The 21,306-nt window shown below is 48.7% G+C and overlaps 1 protein-coding gene across 4 annotated transcripts in view; it reads right to left on the bottom strand.

Moving 5' to 3' along the window:
* Window positions 1-11,325: 11,325 nt before the first annotated feature.
* Window positions 11,326-21,306, bottom strand: part of SESN2 (sestrin 2) — a 35,607-nt gene continuing 25,626 nt past the window's right edge. For 3 of the 4 annotated variants that reach the window (XM_044435357.1, XM_044435360.1, XM_044435359.1), the window contains 4 exons: window positions 20,315-20,433; window positions 18,822-19,012; window positions 16,518-16,662; window positions 11,326-15,322 (listed from right to left, as the gene is read on the bottom strand). In XM_044435357.1, coding sequence (XP_044291292.1) covers window positions 15,236-15,322; window positions 16,518-16,662; window positions 18,822-19,012; window positions 20,315-20,433 — 542 coding nt within the window. In that variant the 3' untranslated portion in view covers window positions 11,326-15,235. The remainder of the gene's footprint in view (window positions 15,323-16,517; window positions 16,663-18,821; window positions 19,013-20,314; window positions 20,434-21,306) is intronic. The other variant, XM_044435358.1, reaches the window with a different exon arrangement.

Genomic DNA, 21,306 nt, shown 5'->3' with positions numbered 1-21,306 from the left:
ACTGAGCAGGTAATGAAGAAACATTTGATCAAACAGGTATTGCTGCTATGTTGTCAAGTCATCTCAAGGTTTGGGGACCCCTTCGATGAGCACCCACCAGGATGTCCTATCCTGGACAGCCCTGCTCAGTTCTCCTAAATTCAAGGCTGTGGCAGCCTTGGGGCGCAACAGCCATCCGCTCCAGACAGCTTGGTAGTAGTTGCCCCTTTAGAACCTCCCAGCAAAACACATCAGAGAGAGAGAGAGAGAGAGAGAGAGAGAGAGAGAGAGAGAGAGAGAGAACGAGAACAAAAGAGGGCGCTGATTTGCATAAAAATCTCCATCTGCAAATGTGCCAGCATAGATACAAATATAGGAATACTGTGGACCAGTGTGCCTATCTGCCTGTCAGCTGCTCAGGTGCTAATTCTCGATAGACAACAGTTCTGATGGTCCTCCTTTTCCTCTAAACTGCAGTTTAACAGAACAGCCTTCCAAGTGCAGGACAGTTCTCTGCAAAAGATGATTATGGTCACCTTAGGACCGAGCTGTGTGTCATCTCGCCTGCCCCATTGCCAGTGTTGGCCGTAAGATTCGGCTGCCAGCCTCCTATCAGTAGAGCTGTGGGGAGAGAGCAGCACCTTTGCCTCCAGGGACTCATTCCCACCTCCAGCCACACCACCAACCTGTGAGCGATTGGACTGGCCCTGTTGCCAAATGATGCAATTGCCACTCCCCTGACTTTGTCCTTGAGGAGAGCTGCCTGCCCCTCTCTGACCCAGAAAAGAGAATCGTCTCCCACAGCACCTTGGAGCCTGCAATCAGTGAAGGGGGAGGGACATTCTTATCAGCTTCATGGATTTCAGAATGCCTCACGTCTGCAAAAATTGTTTTCAAAGAGTCCTGCAGCACAAATAAGCGAGAAAGATGTGACTTTGGCTGCTTGCGTTAACTGTTCTTTAAAAAATGAGTTCATTCCTATTAATGATTCCTACCCAGTGCTTTTTTTTTTTTGTCACCAGAACAGAGTTCTGGCACCTTTTTTCAACAGATTTTCCAAGTTTTAAAAGTAACATTTGAAAATTTGATGTTTGGTCCACGTGGATTTGAATCGCCCTGTTGAGCGTAGCAGGTCGGCGGCAGAATTATTAAAACGGTGCACGCGGGCTGCTTGTGTGTCGAGTCCGATGCGTGCGTGCTTCGTCCATGCTGCTTGTGATGGCACTGCTCGGCTTGTGGTGCTGCTCGGCTTGTGATTGGTCGTGTGGTTGTGCGCTGAGTGCTTACTACAGGCAGTGACCGTTATGTTTCGTTACACAACTGATGTGTGTGGGTGTGTGTACAGTGATTGACTACGTGCGAAAGGTGAATAATTTCATGAGTTCCGACACCTTTTTTCTTACAAAAAAAAGCACTGTTCCTACCTATTGTGTATACCTCCCTGCCCTTAACATGTACGTTAGCAATCAACATCTAGCAAACAAACAAAATGTAGGTGAATAATCATGCTTAATATCTGTATGGTATCTCCAGTGTTCCCAGGGCTTCGTGCACATTTTCTAATTTTAATTCTAACAATTACCTGGTAAGGTCAGTCAGTATGATTATCCCATCATTGCAGATGCTGGATAGCCATTTGCACATCATAGAAAGTCACAAATCCTGGCTTATTAAATCATGATGTGCATCAACAGTTTCATACTGCACTGCCCCTGTTAATGTTTTCCTTTGTGTGTATGGGTCAACAAGCAAGTATTCATAAGCCATCTTTAAACTATGGTTCAATCCTGGATTGTCTGGGAGCAATGAACCAGTCCTGAGTTCAGGTAAAATGGGAAACAGTCCTTAACTGCAGCTTCCTGGTTTGTTTTACCCATGCACATGAAGAGAGGAGTAAAGCGCCAGAGAGAGGGACGTGTGCACCATTTCACGGCTTGTGGACATCATGGGTTCATAAACCATGATTGCTGGCTTGCTCTGCTGCATCAATGCCTTGCCTTGCCTAAGATCATCTAGTGAGTTCAGGACAGAGGTGGGATTTGAACTGGCAATTCTTGATTCCCTAGCTCAGGACCTTAGCCACTATGCTACACCAACACATGACCAGCCCTGGAGTTAGAGCCATTCAGATCTTCGACTTAGTGGCTTTAAAGGGGAGGGGGGCTTTAAATGGCCACTGATGCTGTTTCCCTTGTGAAGGACGCCGTGAAGATTTCTCTTCTCCACTCCCACCCACATTCCGTGCTTTACAACCACTTCTACATTCCTGATGTTTTTCTTTTAGCAACAAAACAAATAACCCCTGTTTGCTAATCCTGGTAATACTCTGAGCTCATGCGATTGCACATTTTAAACTTGTTTAAGCCAACAAACTGTCATGGCTATGGGAAGAAAACAGAATTTGTTTCTCTGCCCTGGTGTGAAACATCTTGGGGGAAATAAGTTGCAGACCATGATCACACCTCTTTTTAAGTAAAAGTCATACAAGAATACCTGTACCATATACCTGCCTGGCCAGCTGCTCCCTGATCCCACATGTGCACCTACCTGTCTGCCTGTTTCTAGTGAGCTCATGCTCACTCATCCATGCTTTTTAATTCTTTTCATTTCATTTCATTTCAATACTTCCCCACAGCCAGAGTTGTCTGGGTGGTTTTTTGTTGTTGTTTACTTGCAAAGTCGTGCCCGACCCATCGCGACCTCATGGACAACATTCCTCCAGGCTCTCCTTTCCTCCCCCATCCCCTGGAGTCCACCCAAGCCCACACCCCCCACCCCAGGGACCCCATCCAGCCACCTCATCCTCTGCCACCCCCTTCTCCTAGCCCTCTGCTCTTCCCCAGCAGTACACTGGACACCTTCCGACCGGAGGGGCTCCCCTTCCAGCGTCATATCCCCTTGCCTTCTGGTCCCGTCCACGGGGTTTTCATGGCAAGGGTACTGGAGTGGGTTGCCATTTCCTTCTGCAGTGGATCACCTTTTGTCAGAGCTCTCTGCTATGACCTGTCCGTCTTGGGTGCCCCTGCACGGCACAGCTCGTAGCTTCATTGCGATACGCAGAGGCTATAGCAAGAGATGATAAAAGTGCCATAAAAATATCGGAAAAATTAAAAAAAGTTCAAAAGGTTTTTTTTAAAACAGATGACAAAAGCAGGCCACAGCAGCAGATGATGCCGTTGTGTTTGCCGCCGCTTGATCACCTGCCGCTCTCTGGATGCTCACTTGGAACCCCTGGGCTGCGTATCTAACCTGACTTGCGCTACGGGGGCCCACTGAGAGCATCTTATACAGCATCTCTCCTTCCCACTGCAGCCAGGACCCTAGCATGCCATCACATATCCACACGTGACCTTTCTTTTAAAACACGGACTATTCTCCTGTTTGTTGAAGAAAACACGAGAGAGGCTGAGGATCGGAAAAATCCAATCTCTGTAACAACACCAACATGTGAAAACCAAAGCACGCTGTTATGACATCCACCGGGTGAATTCTAGCCTACACTTACAGGGGGCAAATATCAGTCTGCCTTAATTGCTGGGAATTCTTGGTTAGCTTGCTAGGAAAGAGCAAGATGTTTCTTAGAGGTGCTGCTGCTCTGAGCCAAGAATTGTATATGACACGCTGTCTTTCCAAAAGTGGAGGGGCTTGGCATGCACATAGGTGCGGGTGCACGCCAACAGACCATCCAGCCAGTCATGGGATCTGTTGCTTGTGCGTCCCCAAACAGTTAGGAAATGTGCATTGCCAAGCGGGCATAGCAACTATTTAGATGACATTCTAAATTGCACACCAGAGGGGAAGGACCAAACCTTTCAGTTCCGATGGTAATCAGCATCGGCATCAGCACCAAATCATTTCAAAGTGTCTGACATTTCGTGGCAAGCTCAGCTTCTGCAAAGATAGCCATCAAGCTTTCCATGTACCCAGTGCAGAAATGCCACTACTAAAATTGCAACACACTCAAAACACTCCACTGCTTCGCAGGAACCGTTTTCAGTCTGATTTCAGGCCTGGTTGCCTGGATTTTCCTACCACAAAGAACTCATTTTGCATGTGTTACATTCCGGCTTGACATCAATAATTTTTTCCTTTTGCGTCATACTCCTTTTGACCGCCAAAGCCAAGCAGCAATATTTGGGATAAAAGATGTGGAATGATTAGGGCTACAATGGCAGGGGCACCCTAGTTGAGTTAGTCTGTTTGCTGCCTGTAAGGGTTTAATATTTTTAAACTGACTCAAAGTCTGCATTTTTTTTTTACTGGAAAATATATATACATTTTATGGCTGGGAAGTAAATGGAAGAAAAATATACACAGTTGCATGGCTAGGAAGTAAATGCAGAGGAAATACAACAAACCTTTCCTTTCCATGTATGTCCCAGTCATGAAATCTGCATGAATTTCCCAGGAAATTTTTAGTTTACTTTAGTTTTACTGATAAATATACACACATTTCATTGCTGGGAAGTAAATGGATGGGAAATTTATACAGATTTCATGGCAGTGAAGTAAACAGGGGGGAAACATGCACAGAGTTCATGGCTGAGATGGAAATGGAGGAGAAAGAGAACCCAAATGTCCTTTTTTCTGTTGGCTTCCCAGCCATGAAAGGGGGTAATGCCTGGAAGACTGGCTGCTTTTCCATCTGCATCCCCTGTTCACTTGGCAGGGGTGAGAGTGGGCGCCATGCAGGTTGCTTGGGCCAGAGAGGCACCTGAGGAAGAGGCTGCAAGGGTGAAGCGGACGAGCCGGTTCAGGGTCCTCTGCTGGAACATGGACCTTGGCAGTGGCCTGAACCCCACCCTTGACCCTGCTCATACTCCTGCCCCCATTGATAAGGCCCCACTGAAGAGTTTCCCATGAATACAGCTCCTGCCTGCTTGTTTCTCGACACTATATGGCCTGCTTTGGGAAGTTGTCCACTTGGAAGGTTTGGGGGTTTGCTTATCTGGAAGGGGATCTGCTAGTGCTTAAAACAAACAGAAACAAGCCCCTCTGGCTTGAAAAATGGTGCAGGTCCGTCTTTTGCAGAGCAAAAAATGCAGAATGAAGCACAAAGTCAAACCCTCTGTTAGCAACAGCAGAGAAAAGGGGTGTTACAAACATGGGTTCCTTGCAAGAAGAAAAAAGGTGGGATATAAATGTTACGTGATTGATAATGATAATGATGGCGCTATGGGGGCAGGGAGTCACCCACAGCAAAGTTTCACCTGTTGTCAACCATCTGAGAGAACTGTTCTGCTCAACACCAAGCACTAAAGAATTCCTACACAGTCTTACAAAATATGCTCCTCTTTCCAAGTTTTGCTTCCCACACTTCTGGTTTTGCACTTAGATACTAATTTCTGGCCATGTGGTGGGTGAAGTCAAACAGCCATAGCATTGCATTGGCACCAGTCCTCCTCCTGAAAATTAAGCAAGTTTCTGGTCCTCATGTTTCTGAATAAATGACAGATTAAAATAGCCATATTCCTTGCACTGATTCAGACCAAGGGCCCACCTAGCCCAGTGCAGTCCATACCTAACTCCTCCACTTCAGAAATTTTGGCTTACAACTCCCAGGACTCTTGACCATTGGCTGTGCTGGCTGGGGCTGATACGAACTGAAATCCAAAGTATCTGGAGGCCACCAAGTTGGGAAGGTTGGTCTCCACTGACCCGCACAGGTTCTGCGGGGTTTCAGACCCTAACCCTACCTAGACACACCAAAAACTGAACCTGGGAACTTTTGCAAGCAAAGCAGGTGCCCCCGCAGGCGGTGACAGCCTAGGCAGAGAATTTCAACATTCCTGGAACAAAGCTCAGCTTATCCCATCCTCCGCTTCCTGCCCCTCCTGTTTCTCACACACCTGCCCTGCACTTTGCCAGGGACTGTCCCTAAAGATCGATGAGTAACCCACTGGAGATAACCCTTGGCAAACAGGCCTTCATTCTAAGCTGTTTGTCATCCCGGCCAACTGGGAGGCAGGAAAACGAGCAGGGAAGGGGGCCTTGTGCTCCCTTGAGTGGAACAAACAAGCAACACGCACTTCCCCGAAGCAGGCAGTGGAGGGAGCGGGTCCTGCTCTCCCGCTGCCGCAAGGCATCCCCGCTGCCGGTGGCCGTGTCTTAGCAACGAGACGAACACGGCGTGGCAGATGGAACCCCGGCAGGCACCGGAGGGTGGGGGAAGCACTCTGACGCTGCAGCTAAGCTGTGGTTCGAGGTGGTTTTGGGGTGAGGCCTTCCATCTGGAGGCAGGCAAGAACTGGAGCATCTTCCGAGAAGCAGACCTCTGCCGAACAGAACAGAACAAAACAAAACAAGGCTGGGCCAAGAGAGCCTTCTGTCTGAGGGGAAGGTAGGGTGGCCCCCTCAGCATCACCAGAAACATGGAAGCGTGTCACTGAAAAAGAGGGCCAAAGAGAGCACGACATTTGCACAACCCTAAGTACAATAAACCTCTCCATCATGACGAAGACTGGGAACAGATGAACTTTGATCTTGCCTGTCCGATCTACTGTCCTGGCACAATCTACTGCCCTGTTGGGCAACGGTCCTTTATCTTTGAACTGGAAGGACGGCCCTTCAAGCAGAGTGGCCCTTTGGCAGGTCTACAAAGAAAGAAGTGTGCTCGCTAAAAGGGGACATGTGGCCATCATAAAACAAGGGGGCGTTCCTCCTTACTGTTAATTCCAGGGTGTCCCTCAAAACTTCTCAGGCAGGTCAGCTATTCGCTGTGTGAAGAAGTCCTTCCTTTCGTCTGTCCTAAACTCCCCCCCAGTCAGCTTCATGGAAGGACTCCGGGTTGGAGCGTTCGGGAGAGGAGAAAGACGCCTCCCTCTCGACGTTCTCGGCCCCGTGCATGATTCTGAGCACCCCACCGTGTCTCCCCTGCATCGCCCTAAGCGGCACAGACGCAGCGGCTGTGGCCACTCCTCGCAGGGGAGCCGCTCCAGCCCCCGGGTCCTTTTTTTGCCCTTCTCTGGACTTCCCCCAACTCAGTAATGCCCTTTTTCAGGTAAGGCGACCAGAACCGAACACAACATTCCAAGTAGGGTCGCACCAAAGATTTGCATAAAAGCAGTGAGATTTTGGCAGCTCCATTTTCTCCTCCATTCCCAATTGTGTCTAGGGTGGAGTTGGCGTTCTTCACAACAGCTGAGCCCTGGGGTGACATTTTCATCGCGCTGCCCACAAGTTCCCGGAGAGCCTTTTCTTGCTCAGTCACTGCTAGCCCAAGAACAATAGGTGAAAAATAGATTTTTATATGGAAGGTTTTTTCCTGTTTTGATTTTAATAAACCGCAGCAATAAATGAATAAGACCCCTTCCCATTCTCTCCTGAAAATGAACAAGGACATTCTTAGACCTTTTGCCAGCTGGGTCCAGAAACCAGAAAATAGCTCAGTTGATGTAAAAGGGTGACATTTCGCTCTCAGAAGAGAAAACTGGAGCACTGCAGATGATGGATGATGTCCCAGATTTAGCTCCCTGCTCTTCCATGAAGCTCATGGGTGCCCTTGGGTCATGTATACCTTCTTAGCCTCACCTACCTTACCAGCAGTTTTCAGGATAAAAAAGGTGGGGGAGATTGGCCTTCCCAACACCCCAATATTCTTGGAGCAAGGGCAGGATAAAAATCCACACAAATACACAAGAAAGACCAGGGTGTTTACCTGTTGCCCATTCATCCCCTCTGTTTATGAATCATTTGTAGGCCAATGACTTTTTCAAAATAGAAGGAAATGCATTATTTGAAAAGTGGGCAAGTAGAGGAAACAGAGCTCCATGGTCTATATATATGAAACATCTATTTATATATAGGGAGGCACATATTATTTTCTATTATCATTTCTGTTATTTAAATAGATATACCACCTGACTCATCAGTATGGGTAAATTTCATTTCTATTTAAATTATTGCAATTATTTCCAAGTTTCTGTCCCTACATATATGTTGGTGCATGCAGATTTCGTGCAAATCTGACTCCTGTTTCATCCCATTTGTTGATGATGCATCTCTTCCTTTTCGGAGGCACATAGGTGCCCCCCCCCCCCACTTTCACCTTGCCTAACCATGGTTTCTTCTCTGAACCATCAGACTGTTATCTTGGTTTGCTACCTCCAATAACAGACGCACCGTTTTCCTAGTAGGACCACAACCATCCCTTCTTTCATGCCACAAATAAAATGGAAGGGAAGAAAAGAAAAGAAAAGCAGCCGCAAGCTTTCCCCAAGCAAACGGCAATTTCGGAGGCTTACACAGCTAGCGCATGTAATCATTGACAATACTCAGCCCATAGAACCCATCAGCCCCCACCTTGCCCCAGCACTTCAGGTGCCACGAATGCCCCATCTGCAGCTTGTTGTCCTTGCCGGTTGACACAGACGTCACTATGATACCGCGGTCACATCAGGTGGAGGACCATTCACGTGCCAGCCCACTGATGACCCGCTCCACACCATGCTTCTCTTATCAGTGCGAAAGTTTGCTTTTTGGTGCTGATGAATTTCATCTAAAGCATTCAACTGTTTATTCGTGGCCCTGGGGGAAAGCGAGAGATAAGCTCTGCCAGGGCCGGGCTGGGCTGACGTGCTCCTTTGCAAAGCGCTTGTTCCTCCTGCAGCAAGATTGGCCGCACCAGTAACGATTGCAGGCAGGCAGGTGGTTCTGAGATACGCTGGATTATAAACACAGGAAGCAGTCAGGCCACTGGGCCATCTAACTCGGCATTTTCTGTGCTGCTTTCCCTCCAGCCCATCTATGCTATACTTTGTAAAGCTCTCTGTAGACGCCAGTAAATGCTTCAAACAGAAACAAAAGCAAAAGCCCTTCGGCTTTTAAAGTAGTGCAGGCCAGCCTATTGCAGAACACATAAAACCCCCCAGCTTCTGGTGCTCGTCTGATGGGCATCTTCCAAGATGTGTGTGTGTAATGGGATGGATCTGTGACTTCATTCAGGGTATAACCATAACTTAGTATTTTAGTATAAAGCTGGAAACGTTGGAAGCAGAACCTGAAAAATGTGCCACGGTTGCCTGCCGTCTGGGCAACCTTTCCCTAGGCTGCACTCACAAAGCTTACACATCCAACACATCGCTGCCACCTCCCAGCATCTGCCGCCTGAGGTGGCTGCCTCACCCTGCCAAATGGTAGGACCAGCCCCGCTTCTGAAGGTTTCACTCTGTGCTCTGCCCTGCATTTATTTGTCCTCCGCTGCCTCACAAGCCGAAAGCCCTTCCTGTTTCACGTGATCGAAGGATTCGTAGGGCACACTGCATGCAGGCCAAGTGAGGGGGAACCGTTGTAGTGGCTGACATGCTACCTGGAACTCACAGGCTGTTTTAGAGTTGTGGGCAGTTTATCTACCATCCCAACAACCCATCCCGACCAGATCTGCACATCACGAGCAGCTGTGGTGTGCCTGCATCATCGCTCAAACACTCAAAATAGTCACAGCCTGCACACGAAGAAGCTGCACCGAGAAATTCACCCAAAGTGGCTTTTCATTACAGGAGAACCAGGTCACTGTCTCGGGATCTGGGGCATGGAAATTGATGTGCCAGCCCGTTTGGAGCATTTTCCCCATGGTTTAGCCTTTTAAAGGGAGGATGGCACCTTCGGCAATCACATTTTTTAGAAAGGCGTTTATTACCCTTCCTTTTCAAACCACAGAGATGTAGAAGGGGATCCCCTCTGCACAGTGGTTGTGTCTTTGTGGAAACAGGTAGTGCAGTTCATCCAGTCTTTCTTCCAAGTGCCACAAATGAAGTACTTAACATCAATTTAGTGTTGCTCTTATCTGCAACTCGGCAGCCACAGTTCCACTCAGAGCACGTCCTCTGCCCCTCCCTATGCTGCCCATCACTGATAAAGTCCATTATCCCCAGAGCACTTGCAAAATGGGTGTTGAGCAACTGCTACAATCAAGGAAAACGAAGGCGGAGAATCCTTGAAAGCAGGCACCTACCGCTGCTCCCATAATCAGCCGCTGCTTCCAGCCCCAGTCAAGGCAAGCTGCCATTTCTAGAATCAGGCTGCTGGAAAACAGACACCCCCCCACCCTACACACACGCCAGCAATGGCAGCTTCCCAAAGGCAAATGACTCTTCCACCAACAGCCTTTTGGCTTTGCAAGTATTCCAACTCGTGAGGAAGTACAGCTGCCTCCAAAACCGGATTCCGCTCAAGACATCAGCATCCTTCTAGAGCAGGTGGAGATGTTGAGCAGTTTTGTGATCCAGGTATGCAAAATTGGGACTGGCCCTAAAGCAACTGCAGGCCCCAAAAAGCAGAAGTGCCCCAAGGGGAAAAGGGGATGGCCATTTAGAAGTAAAGATGACACTTCAGAAATAAATATTATATTTAACTAGGAACACTCTCCTTCTCACCAGAGAGTGAACTTTGCAGCCAGGTGACCTTTCTGCCTACCTGTTCAGTCTGCTGTCCAGAGGCTCATTGTGGTTCTTTACCTGAAAACCATAATTGGACTGGTTGGCCCTTCAGTAGAGGACTGCCCTCTTTAAAAGAGGGCACCCCCCGCCCCCTGCCACGGGCCCTTGATTACCCAACATTCCAAGAAAATGTACGTGCAGTGGGCTGAGAATGTGACAAAATTCAGATACCACCCAGAGCAGATTTTGAGTTACTGAAAGCGAAGAACTAGCAAAATGGCTCTGCCATCCAATCATACTGTAAGCCAGTCTTTCACAATTCGGTGCCCTTTAGATGCATTGGACTACAGGCCCCATCAGCCACAAGGCAGCACAATTGGGGATGATGGGAGTTGTTTTCTGCAGACTCTTGGAGGATGCCAACTAAGGGAAATCTGGTCTCTTAAGTGCTTAAGGCTGCTAGTCCTTTTTTCATCAGGTCAGCCCTGATTCATATTCCTGTTTTTAGGGTGCAAAGGCCCTAACTGTAGTTTTATCAATAGTTTACAAAGTCAGACATAGACTAGCGAGAAGGCTTTTGGCCTGCTCCAGCAGGACTCTCCCTTTATTCCTGTGTGTAGAATTGCAACTTGTCTTGCCTCACCTCCTCCTCCTCAAACAAGGGCAAGATGCAGGACAGAAATAGGGCATGGACTGAAGCAGGTACAGCAGCTCTGAGCAGGCACAGGTGGGCTAAAGCTACCCATCTAAACTTACCCAGCAGGGTTGTGATGGAGATAAAACTCAGCTGAACCACTGCAATACAGAGAGGGAGAAACATGACTGCCATGCTAAATAGATCCCTGAACTTGACAAGCCCCGATCTGACCCATCCTAAAGCAGTCCTCATGCCCTTAAATCTAGCTTTTCCCCTCCTTTAAACTGTTCCAAAGGTAAGCTCACATGGTAAAGAATGAAGCTAAGAGAGATCTTTGAAAAACAAAAAGGCAACTTTATTTCTCCCCTGTCCCCCTGGACTTGGTAGCAAAGTCACAACATTGGCAGAGTCAAGAGTAAAACATTGAAAAACAGCGACACAACACAGGGAGCGAAATGTAGCCGAGGCTGTTAGGTCTGTATGACTGACTGACTCCAGGAAAGGAGAGCAAAGGGGGATACGGAAAAAAAGGATACCAGATGGCAAAGAGATCCAGCAAGGGTCATTTCACAGAGACCTGCAGGAGGAGGAAATGCAGACTCCACCTACAGACGCTCTGCTCTCCCACCCACCACCCACCCCGTCACCCCCAACTAGACGCCCCCAGTCCTTTTCAACGTCAAACAGGGCAGTGAGCAAAGTCTATGATGGCGGAGAAAACCGAACATCTGGATGGGGACAGAGGCAGGCCAGGGTTTTTCGTTTGCTTTAACACTATTTGAAGGGAAGAGGGAAGAATATGTCAGCCTGTAAAGGCAGAAAGAGGACAGAAATAAAGGAAGGTATCAAAACCAGCTTAAGAGTCGAGGCCAGCTCAGCTCCATCACGTCATGAGAGACAAGTTAGCTTTGAATTTCACAGTGCGTTCACCACCTGGTTGTGCAATACTGCCGTGAGCAAAGGGCGCAAGCAATCACGCTCTGTGTGTGTGTGTGGGGGGGGGGCAACTCTAGGAATGCTGCTTCCAAGGGGTCCCCCGGTGAGAAGTGATGGGAAACAACACGACCTTCAGGTCTCGCAACATGAGGCCTGGATGTTGAGCTTCTTGCAAGCCAAGCCTATAGAAAGGCCTCAGGATCTGCCACACAGCAATTGTGTACAGTGTCGTGGAGCAGAATACATGAAGCAATACATACAGCCTGCCTTTTGGGTTGATTTTCCCCTACCCCAACTGAAGAGAGTACAAAGTTTCAGTCAAATCAAAACCATCTCATTTCTCAAGGCATTTACAGAGTCAGGCAAATCTTGATTCCAGCAGTCGAGAGTGTATGGCAGAAACACACACACACACACACACACAATATGTGAGCAAACACCAAAAATAATGATTAACTCTATACCCCAACCAGCATTTCTAAAGGGAAGAAACCAAGGTTCTGTACCAAAGGCTACTGCAAGCAGTGGTGTTTGGTAGACAGATTAATTCCACATATTGTGGAAAGGACTCCAGCAGCTTGGGTACCATTTCTTGGGCTGGCAAGGGCTGCTTTAGTTTTTTCCTGAGTAAACTGGATTTCCAGCATTGTCAGTTCTGCCTAAGGTTTGGACCAATCCTCAGCAGACACTGCCAACGCTTTGGGCAGCTACTGCATGAAAGACCTCATGCTCACTCATGCTGTAGAGCCCCATCCAGCCTCAGAAGTAACAGAGCTCTAACCTAACGTCATCCTACACTGAGGAAAAGCTGAACGAGGAAGCACTGGCTTCCCCTAATCCCTAACGCGCTTAGCCTCCACCACTGCTGCCCATGCCTGCAATGGTTAAACGCAGCTCCTGCAACCCAAGCAGTTTGCTTCAAAAGACGTCTTTCCACTATTTCAGAAATGCCCGGAAGGAGTCACATTTTCTCAGAACCCAGCTTCATCGGTACGGATCTCAGCTAGATCTTGCTGAGTGGCCCACACATGGGGACAGGCTGAGGTCTAGCTTGTTTGCCTGTTCAGTACTTAGTACTCCTCTGATGGAGATTTTAATCCCTAGATATTTTTTTAAAGAGGAATCAATACCTCAAAGAGAGAGAGAAGAGATTGCATGCCAAAAACCAGAGTTAGGCACGAACAATTTAAGAGGTAAATGTGAAGATGGTAAATGTGAAAGGACAAAGTTGCTGGGTTCCAAACCCCAGCAGCCTCACAGGACGGCTAGTCACCCGGAACAATGGGAGATGTTGTCCTGCTATGCTCTCTCCTGTCTGTTGAAATGATAGACGCTTAGCTCGTTCTTGAAATAGAAAGGGGGAGCCATGGGGTTGATCAAGGAGAAGATGCTGGAAGGACCCAACAGTAGCAGCCTTGTGGCTGTTCTTTCAAGCCATCCCTTCATTTTTTTTCAGTGTCATGATTTCCATATTCTCTTCTTATCAAGGATCAGGGAAACCAGTTAAGGCAGGTGAAGAATGTGGACAGTTCTGACCTGAAGAACTTCTTTGCCTGAGATGGGAATGGAATCCTGGGAGGGAAGATGGAGGCTGCCTGCCTGTGTCTTCTCAACGCCCCAGTGGCCGAGCCCGGCCTTCTAGAGGACTCCTGAGGCCACAGATGAGGGTCTGCTCTTCACAGGCAGAATGAGGCAACAGAATGGACTGTGCTATGGCTGCCTTCTGGCACAGGATCCTGCTTTGGCATGCACCCACTAAGTAAAAATCTAGCACATCAGAAAAGGAAGATTTAGCCGAACCAGCTCCCTTCATCCTAGTTTTCTAATTGCAGGGGAAGTGTGTGTGTGTGTGTGTGTGTGTAGGGTTTTTTCCAAATGGCACCTCTCAGACTTGCACTTTCAAGTGCTCCAGGCCACCGGATGCCTCACAAATCTATAGCCTCGTGCCATCCCATGAAGAGATCAGGCCAAGTTCTTCTGAGAATTTCTATTTAATCCCCAACTCTAGGTCAGCTAGGTGGCAATATTATTTTAGTTGGGCAATATTATTGCCCAATGAAAAACAAAAAAGCAGATAAGCTTCGCAGAGAAGGAGGGAAATGATCCCAAGGTAACAATTGAGGCTTTTTGAGCGGCAGGGTCAGGACATAGAGAAGGCAACAGCTTCACAATGTTGGCGGCTCAAACATTTGAACAAGAGCAAATGCTGGGACGTGCGAGGCAGTCACACGCACACTCTTCCCCATCAGGGGACAGGCACCCTGTCCCTTCCATTCTGGCCCAAAACAAGAGTCCTGTGTGGTCCACACTGGGTTCACCTGGCACCCCTTGCCTGGAGAGGCCTTTCTCCCACTTCCTGGAGGATAATCCACCAGGCATTCCCACAAGCCTCTCCTCTCCGTCCACTTCGACTTCCATAAACCAGCTGCTCTCAGAGGTCGGGAGAGTCCTGTGCCTGTCCGTGAAGCAGAGAGAGAATCTGGAGTGCAGCTGCCTCCGGTATGAAGGGGAGCAGCAAGAAATGTAGTGTCGTTGCCAATCACCATGGCAGAGAGGTTTGTCTCGGCTTCCATCTAGTCCCCTGCGCATCGCCTTCCTGAGTCTTGTTAACCAGTCACTTTAAACTCCTTTAAAAAAGAGAGACAGGGTGATCTGCTCAGACATTCAAAGTCCTACATTCAACATCCGACAGCAGGCAGAGGCCACGGAGAAAGAGCAGCGCCATATCCCAGCTGGGAGGTCTCCCTCTTCGCTTGATCGAGCTGGGCGGGCGGCGGCAAAGTTTGCAGCCACGAGAACCAAAATCATTGCACTGAATCACCAGAGGGTTTTGTTGTTGTTGTTGTTGTTTTTTTTGGGGGGGGGAGGTAGCTGGGAGCCAAACGTCACAGATTTCAGCTCCAGCCAGGCCTATGAAGAGACATCAGTCTGGGCAAAACAAGTCTTCCGGGCAGGAGGCTAGCGGGCTCGGCGTCATCACTCAAACTTTGGGCTCAGCAGCAGCAGAGCCAAGAAGCCACTCAGCAAGCCAAGGACGGCTCCAGAGTCTCGGGAGAGAAGGCCTGGCTTGACCAAAACAGGACAGCTTTGTTTTCACCCGTTCCTCCACTCCATCTCTTAATTTGACTCTTGGCAGGAGGTGCTCAGAACACCTTCAAAACACACGCACGTGCACACACCTCTCCGGAAAGCCACAGGTAGGGATGAGGTAACAATGCTTTGACTATGCATTCCAGGAAGGAGTCTTTAGCACAGGGCTCCCCATCAGTGCGTCCATCCCTTCCGGGATGAGGGGAGCAGTGCTCCATCAGGTCATGTAGCGAGTGATGGCCCGCAGCGCATAGAGGAGTGCGGCCTGCATGCGGGCCTCCAGGAGAAGCAGGTTGACATGCACCTGGAAAAGAAGGAGGGACTCTTTAGAATGGGAGGGGGCATGGGATCGCCCAGGGCAAAGCAAGGCTCTTCTCAGCCCAGGTGTGAAGAGGGGGCATTGGCGGGCAGCTGCAGGGGCCTTCACGGGTGGCGCCCCAACCAGCCCCGGCTGCCATGGGGCATCCTTTTATTTTCCTGTCAGGTCTTTACTGTGGGTATTTAGAATTCTTTTTCACTCTTTGCCTACCAGGAAAAAAAAATTGCAGCAAGAGGCAGTTTGGTAGAACAGCCGATGCACCGGATTAATCAGGAAGGAGACCCAATTCTCCCTCAGTGACACAGCCCACCAGGTGTCCTTGGGCCGGCCTTATACCTTGGCTGAACTCACTTCACTGGGCTACTGCACAGGTTCCTGCCCAAGCTTCACAGCACCCTGGAATTTTTGGAAAGCAGGCTAAAAAGACATCTATAAATTATCCAGGCCACTTAGAAGGCAAGTATGTTTTTGGGAGATATAAAATGCATCTAGCCTGGTGCTTTGTATCTTGAGAACCAAATCTTGCACACTTATATGTACTAATGTAAGCCATCAGTAACACACACACACACACAATTCTCAGGCACAGTAGGTCTGCACTGGGGAAATAAGTAGGTTCTACTATGTAAAATACAAAACAGGAGAAGGTCACATTCCAAAAGGAAAAGAAAATATAAAGAGACAATTGGAAACTCCTCTGGACAGCATATGACAGTGCAGTCATACCAAGTGTCCCCGGCCCTTCTGGGTTTGGGACACGTTCGGAATCTTGAGGGGGAGCCGTGGGCACTCTCTCAAAATGGCTGCCATTGGCAGGCTGCCTATTCATGAAATGCCTATTGTGGTGCTCATGGCCAGTCACAAAACAGCCACTTCCCAGAAGGACTGGCCCTGAGGGGTGCCTGAGCTCCAGAACACAAAAGCACTCTGCTGAATTCAAGTAAAGGTGGTGCTGGAAGGTAGCACCTGACTTGGCAGCACGCCTGCCCCCCAGTTTTAAAAAGTGTGATTAAAGAGAAACGCCAAACAACAGTCAAGAGCTGGATCAGCACCCAAGAGGGGTCCTGCAGGCACTGTGGAGACCCTGCGCCTGCCTGTCAAAGCACAGCCTTCCAGGCCCCAACGAAAGGACAGCAGAAAACGCCCTGCTCCTCGACCTACACAAACACGCACTCTTTACCTTCTCAGAATGCTTGAAATGTCTCCAGAAGTGAGTGTACATTCGCTTGGTGGTTTTCTCTGGGTAGCAGGCTACAGTTTTGATGTAGATTTTCAGACTGCGCTCCAAAAGCTGGTTTACTTCCCGGTAATCATAGTCGTCGTACCTGAAAAGCAGAAGAAGGATTTACCATGTCAGTCAAAGACTAGACGGAGTGGAACAACAACTCCCACAACCCATCACTCTTGGCCACCCTGGCTGGGGCTGGGAGCCGCCGTCCAAAACATCTGGAGGGCACCCAGATGCTCTTGGGTGAGGAAGCCTCCTTGAGCCAACTACTGGATGGCAGAAACACAAATCTGGGACTTCCACACACAAAAGATGTGCCTTCCCACTGCGCCGTGGGTCCTCCTAGGAGATAAAGTCTGGGTTCAGACAACACAATAACCCATATTCAGGTTGAATATGGGTTGAGTGTAGGTTGTCACTGAAACAGGGGTATCGTGTTGCTGGACCCCGGCTGTGCTAACCATGGGCAACTGATGGTGAGGACCCATGGCTTGTCGTCTCAGGCAACACGACGACCTGCAGTTCAAGGACAAGCCACACGCAACCCCTGAACATGGGTTAGGGGTTGCCGTGCTGTGTGATCCCCACCATCAACTTCTTCTGCCCCATCAAGCCGGCAGCCCGATCACTCATCCTTCAAATGACTCCTTCCGTTCACATGGCGAATCCTGAAGGACACATCCTCCAGCTTATTTAAAGGGTGCCTATCATCTGACCTGTCCATAAATTAGATGACTCAGTCCTTTTATCACGCTGGTTTGGCAAGGTCCTCCACGTGCCAGCGCCTCATCCCAACTTGTCTTGCCAAAAAACTTGCAGCAGGTTTGTGCTCTCTGTCTCTGGCTCTTTCTCTCTCTCACACACACACTTCTGTTCGAAGCCCAGCAACTAGCTTAAAAGGACAACGGCTCTGTGTAAATTGTTTCACATGCAGTAATCGGGCCTGCCATGGCTTGCCATTCGCAAGCAACAGCCAGCCACAGTTCAGTTGTTACTCCTGAGACAGGAAACAACTCAACTCATTAAGCAAAGCCTGCAAGGGAAGGAGGGAAGAGGCAAACCTGGGCCTCACTGCTGCAGCATTAACTCCAGGGTGATGTCCCCCACCCCAATTATGGAGTACATTTCCCAGTAAAGCCCCCCGCCCCCTGCCTCAACATGATTATCTCTTCAGTGCCAAATTAAGACTTCTCGTTTCCAGGCATTTGATGGCTTATGAAGGGCTGTTAATACATCAGTCAAATAGTTCATGCTGTTATTTAGCTGCTTTATGCCATGGCTGCACTCAAACAGATAACTGCTGTAGCTTCTTTTAAAGTGTTGTGCATATTAATTTAATGCTCAATCACCTTGGGGGGTGTGAGTGTGAGAAAGGCTTCTAGGAAGACCATGGCCTGCTCCACTGCTGCTCAGCTCTACCTAAGAACTGGGTCAGTGTTTTTCTCTCTCAGAAATAAGAGGCCAATGAAATCATGGTATGAAAGAAGGCAGAAGATCATTCATGCCAAAAGACCGGATCAAAGGAACACCCTGGACACAGTTTTGGGGGTAAACTGAACTTTAGGTGAATGAGCTCAGCCCCATACCATAGAGAGGGAGGGAGGGAGAGAGGGAATGGCCAGGAGTGTTTAGGAGAAAACACACAACAGCAGCCAACCGGCAGAAGATGCCGTCTCTCCTCCCATGGGCCAGGTCTCACGGGAACGCAGGGGTGAGCTCAGTGATACGTAGTCAGTGGTTACACTGGCTCCATAAACTGAGGCAGCGGCTCATTTGCTGGCAAGGGACTGCTCCACACTGGTATGTCAACACTGGCAAACCTAACAACACCTGTGCGAGGCCTTCCAAATGCTTCCAGCAAAGCTTCACACCAATGAAGTTTCTTGGGCTCTGCTCACTGGACTGTCACGTCTAAGTTTTGGATCTCTGCCTCTCCATGAGGAGAAGCGGTTAAAGCACATATGTGACTCTCTGTGACCCCATAAATTGTGTGGCAGTACACTCAAGTTGCCAACATCTCTCTCTGGCAATTATTGTAATGTGTGGTGGGGAAGAGGCAAATTTGGAAATGCATCGGGAAACTTGACTGAACAAAAGCTTCACATTTAACCGTGGTTTTGGATCACTGTAAGCCACTGAGAAAGCCTGGGCTGTGGGGCAGTACAGAAATGAAAATGCAGTGAAAGCTGCATGGAAGGAACTCATAGCACAGTTTACCAGGCAGGGGAGGAGGAAAAAGGGGTGCAAAGAACCTACCGAATGCCAAAGACACAGTGAACGTAGTTCCAGATGGCTCTCCGGAGCATGGATGTGTCCACCCCACTGTGCATGGCTATGGTGTTATACGTCAGGTTGTAAACCACCTGGAACTTCTCATCCAGCAATTGCCCCACATCAGGATACAAGCGGTTAATGAGGGAGTAACCATGGTCTTCCCAGGTGTAGTCCTGTGGGGAGAAATAACAGCTTCGCTGGTAGCACCAACCGGGTGATAGTGCAAGGTAAGATGTCCACTATTGGCACATGCATTAGCCTAAAGCAGAGCTTTAGAAAAGCAGGGTGCACAGGTATTAAATGTACTTATCAATATTGTGGCCAACTGCAGGAGTGTATCTATCTCCAGAGTGCCCCGCTTGCAAAATTAATATATTGGAACCCTCCTACAGGTGGTACTTAAGAACTCAAGCATCTCTGCATTCTATAGTAACTCTAGAGTTGCTAAGCCAGAACTGGGGTGGGGGGGTGGCCGGAGTGCTGGACCTGGGAGGGCTGGGTTCTAGTCCCCATTTGGCCATGAAGCTTATCTGGTGACACTGGGCCAGGCACTCGCCCTCAGCCCAGCCTACCTTACAGGGTTGTTGTTGTGAGGATAAAATGGAGCTGTTTAAGACACCTTGGGTTCCTTGCAAGAGACAAAAAGGTGGAATAGAAATGTAATCTGAGGATGAGGATAAACCTACTTGTAGCAGACTATGCAGTACATAGCTAAACCGCAGCTTTAGAGGACTCCCTCTTCACTTCTGGCCCCAAAAATAACCACTTGGAGAAAAGATTTTCTGGACCACCACCTTGCCCATCATGTTCCCAGGTTAAGAAAGGCTGGCACAAATCAGAAATGGGTTCCAGGTAAAGGATGCCATGATCTAGTCCTGACAGGGCAGTTTGATCTGGTAACACACAGTCCAGAGGCGCTGGTTGCTCCATGGAAGCGGGGACAGAATGCCCCAACCCAGCCTTCCGGAAGGTACAGCACAGGGAGCCCAAGCAGTGGGCAACTGATGGATAAGCTATGTGTACCAGGCCATTTGCTTCCTTGGAGACCTCCTCCAAAACCATGCAAAGGATTCAGAGCAAAGATTCAGCCACCCACTCATGGTGCAGTCAAGATAAACACAGTTCTTTCAAGATAAGCAAACATTTGTTATCGGTATCAGCCCCTGCTGAAGATACTTTTTGGAAACAGAAACGTGCAACTCTTGGGCACGTGTATCTACAAGAATGCCTCAGAGCACCGTTCACAATGGAAGACAGAAAGAACTGATGGATGGACACAGCTTGGAGAACTCCTGGACTAAAAGCACACCAAATGAGCAAAGGTTTGTAACATGCAACCAGCAGAATTTAGAGAAAGAATTTATATTATGCTTTGGAGGATTCAGTGCTGGTTGATTTCTATGCTCGTTCTGTTTTGGCAGAGGCTATGACTGTACACGCAAAGCACAGATCTTGAATGTGTACCAACAAAATACCTGAGCTCGGAAGGTTGGGGGCGTCTGTTCTCCTCTCCGAGTGAAATCTTTGTATCCAAATTCTGGATCCTCCACAAAGCACAGGACGTTGGGGGGCAGGGAGTGTTCAGCAATATCTACTAAAGACAGAAGCAGCGATGCAGTTGAGAAGAACAAAAATTGTGGACTGCCTTCCACCCACCCCCGCCCCCGCCCCATTCATTCCTCTCCAGCAAGTACACGGCCTTCAACCAGAGAAGGTATTGAATACAACTAAACTATGTCATTCACAGAATTGTGTCACTGGCGGTGTCGACACATCACGAAGAACTGAAGGCCGGGGCAAATTCAGCCCTCCGGGCTCCACAGAGGAGCAGCCCTCCTGACCACTGCTCATTTCTTGGCTTTTGTTCTCTTTCAAAATGTTAATCCTAGTTTGTCGGTCCAGACAATACAACCCAGCAGGTTTCAGCCAAAGCGCAGGGGTGGATTCCTGGGCACCACAATTCAGTGCACCTTGTCCCTGTTTGCACGCATCTCTCTAAGCTCTGGCGTGACTATATTGAAATAGAATGGTGATATGGGGCCTAAAAGCTTTCAAAAGGAAGAGAGATGTATAATAGAAAGTTGACATATTTTTCCAATGTATGCTTCTTATAAGGAAAAGTACTTGGCCAGGAGGAAACAGGAATAGCACTGCAATTCTCCTCTGGGGCACATACTGTTGTCTTCTGTAGCAGACAACCCCGCATTTCCTAGCTTCATAGGCCTAACAACACATTAGGTGCAAACCTGTTGACAGAAACTTGATAACCTACTTTTAAAAAGGCAAGTGTGAGGACGGGTTTCTGAGTGGAGAAGCAACAACGCTTAACCTTTCCTTGCCTTTCGTCATTCTCTTCCTGCACCCAACCCTCCATCGCAGCCTTGCAGGGCTGGGGAAGCAAACTAGAGCCAAGAAGCTGCAGGTAGACATGAGGCTTAAGCATTACACCTTCCTCCTGGTTCCACTT

The sequence above is a fragment of the Varanus komodoensis genome, unplaced genomic scaffold (genome assembly GCF_004798865.1).
Source record: "Varanus komodoensis strain SLA01 unplaced genomic scaffold, ASM479886v1 scaffold29_1, whole genome shotgun sequence".
NCBI lineage: Eukaryota > Metazoa > Chordata > Lepidosauria > Squamata > Varanidae > Varanus > Varanus komodoensis.
The sequence above is the reverse complement of the archived record's forward strand: the minus strand, read 5'-3'. Positions and strand labels throughout refer to the sequence as shown.